Source organism: Pterocles gutturalis, unplaced genomic scaffold (assembly GCF_000699245.1).
Source record: "Pterocles gutturalis isolate BGI_N339 unplaced genomic scaffold, ASM69924v1 scaffold21433, whole genome shotgun sequence".
NCBI lineage: Eukaryota > Metazoa > Chordata > Aves > Pterocliformes > Pteroclidae > Pterocles > Pterocles gutturalis.
In genome coordinates this window covers 23,077-25,921 of record NW_010120998.1, presented here as the reverse complement: position 1 = coordinate 25,921, position 2,845 = coordinate 23,077, and the positions used below count along the sequence as shown (strand labels likewise).

General features: G+C 39.0%; 1 protein-coding gene across 1 annotated transcript in view; it reads left to right on the top strand.

Moving 5' to 3' along the window:
• The first annotated feature begins 269 nt into the window (after positions 1-269).
• LOC104464408 (core histone macro-H2A.2) overlaps positions 270-2,845 on the top strand; it is a 20,422-nt gene continuing 17,846 nt past the window's right edge. Inside the window, exon 1 of the mRNA XM_010077102.1 lies at positions 270-505. Within this exon, the coding sequence (XP_010075404.1) occupies positions 334-505 (172 nt within the window). The 5' untranslated portion in view covers positions 270-333. The remainder of the gene's footprint in view (positions 506-2,845) is intronic.

Below are 2,845 nucleotides of genomic sequence, written 5' to 3'. Positions count from 1 at the left end.
TTAAAGATTCATTTAATGTGCATTTGATTTTTAATTTTTTTTTTTATATTCTCCAAACCACTTTTTTTCTGTGATATTGCTACACTGATAGTGCAGTACTCAAAAGTTATAGCAAATGTTCCAATGAATGGAATGATTATGAGTAATGAATAATGCTTCATCTTTAACAGGTATTGAGAATGGGTTTGGATTTTTTCTTCTGGAAGAACAAGATAATGTGTAGAGATGTTTTCCACATGCTGAACACCAATCCTGTTTCTTTTCTCTTGCAGCTTTTGGACTGGAGCAAGGGATTAAGAATCACCAGCAAATTGAAAAGCACAAAGCTGCAAGATGTCAGGCCGAAGTGGGAAGAAGAAAATGTCCAAACTCTCACGCTCAAGCAGGGCAGGCGTTATTTTCCCTGTGGGGAGAATGATGCGCTACTTAAAGAAAGGAACTTACAAGTACCGGATAGGTGTTGGAGCACCAGTTTACATGGCAGCCGTCATAGAGTACTTAGCAGGTAAACCAAGAACCTGATCCTAGAAGTGCTGATCACACACAGAAGCCAGGGATATCCATGGCATGCGATATGAACGCGTGCAGCACTTCTGAAAATCAGGCTCTGCAAGTGCAGAAATTTGCTTAAAACGCTAAGGAGATTAATTTGCTTCTTGAAGACACTGAGGATGGAAATTCTCTTCTTTAGAGGCACCATGCTTGGTCACTAGCTGGAAGGATTTATTTTTTTTTATTGCTTTGCAGAGTGAGGTAGTTTCTGTCCAAGAGAAAATGTTCTGAGTTAGGCTTTTGATACACCTGGATGTGAATAAGAGGGGAAAAAAAAGATGCACCTTGTACATCTGTTGTACTGCTTAAGTGAGAAAACAGTTTTTCTGGCTGTGTTTCTCCTTGCAGAAAAGTGTCACAGTGTTATGAAGGTTGTGCATTTGTATTTTAAAAATTCTCTCGGCTTGTCTAAGTGTATAAAGAAGCTGTTTCAGAGTTTAAATCTTCCCACATACTCTGAGTTTTGTTTTCCTTTCTGAAAATGACCTCAGAGGAAGGGGCAGGCCTTGCATGTTGGTACAATAAACTGCAATATATTGTGATGTATTGTGATACTTCAGATCCTGTGATATTTCAGATTCCTGTGATCATATGTGCTCAGTTTCTTATGTAATTGTGGAAAATAGCACCTTAGCAGACTGTTACAATGTCCGGTGCAGAGAGGATTCTTTCAGGTTACCTAGATGTTGCAGATCAAGACTGAGGTGCATTAGAGAATCTGTGAGGAGTCACAAGCCTGGATGGAATTAGTTGAGTGGGTTGTGTTTCAGGAGCACAGTTTATTGCCAAAGTGGCATGGAGGAAGCTTGGATGGAGCCTGGTTGTCCCTATAACATGCCAGTCTTTATGTAAACATTGCTGGTTTTTTACACTTGAAGGTCTGTTCTCGCTACCAGACAATAAAAGCACAATTTTCTTTCAAAGGTGTAGAGAAAAACTGAAATAGTGGTAATTTCACTGTTAAAATAAAATTTTTGATGATGCCTAATAGCATGTTACAGAAACTTCCACGTTTGTGCTGATTAATTGCACGATGAGAATCTTTTGGTGTTTTTTTTTTTTTTTTTTTTTTCTGATGCTACTTCTGGACTTGGAGTGAAAAAGTATTGATTATGTGGAAGAAATGTAAACAAAAAGTTTAAGCTTGCCTTTAAGTTCGCCTCCAGCTCCTTCAAGAGAGAAGTTCAGAGAAGGAGCTGGTTTTAAAATAAAACAAACCACCACTGCAAAGCAGAATCAAAATCCAAGATGGTGAGCATTTCTCCCACTCGTTTGATTTTATTTTTTTACTGTGTAAGAACAAGCATGTTTATGGGAAAGATCAGTTCTCTAAATTATTTTGGAGAAGATCTTTCACTTCATTAAGAATGTACATATACTCATATTTGCACAATCCAACTTCATACATTAAAAATTAAGTCTTGTAGCTGCAGAAATCTCTCCCAGTGGAGGTGGTGCAGTTGTGTTGTACCAGGGAAGTCCATGACTAGCAGAGCTTGCTTAGCTATCTGCAGCATGGTGTTGCTTCAGATGCTTCAGAGGCTGCAGGGAGTTAGGGGGAAAGGTAGAGACAGAAGATTCATAACTCTCCTACCTACCCTGCTGTGATACAGTGATTTTCAACCTTGTTTTTGTTGGTAAGCCTCTATGTTTTCTAGTGGAGGTTCAGGCCTCTTCAGGAATGTCAGGAACATGAATTTCTCTGTAGCAAGGTGTGCTTACTTTATCATCAATTGTGAATCACTTAGAAGTCATCTACAGGCTTCTGCATGTTTGGATATTGCAGGACGAACATATTTTGTGGGTTTTGGAAATTGCCCTAACTTTTATAACTGATTAACATGCCCCGTAGTGACTGCTGACCTTCAGTCTGGGGAGGAATGTTTTTTTTCTTTTCCCACTCCACAGGGATCCATAGCATTCAAATGAGTTTCTAGGTTAAACATTTGGAGATGCTTGTTCTGACCTGTGGCAATCATTACAAGGTGTAATAATAAATTGTCAACAGCACATCTGTTATATGCAACATTTTTGTAGTGCTGACTGAGTTAATGGTCATCTTTCTATAACATACAGTGCAGCACTATTTATGTATTATCTGAGCTAGAACAGTGTATATCTTGGCTCTGCTTCTGGCTAGTAAGTGCAGTTCAATTTAAATCATTGATTTGGTAAGGACAGATTATGTGTGGGCCTACACTTTGTTTCAGGAAGAAAGAATGGGTAGTCAGCCGGGCAAGAAAATTGCTAGATGTGTAGGCTGGGGGCCCACAGGGAAGGGAATGCTATTTTA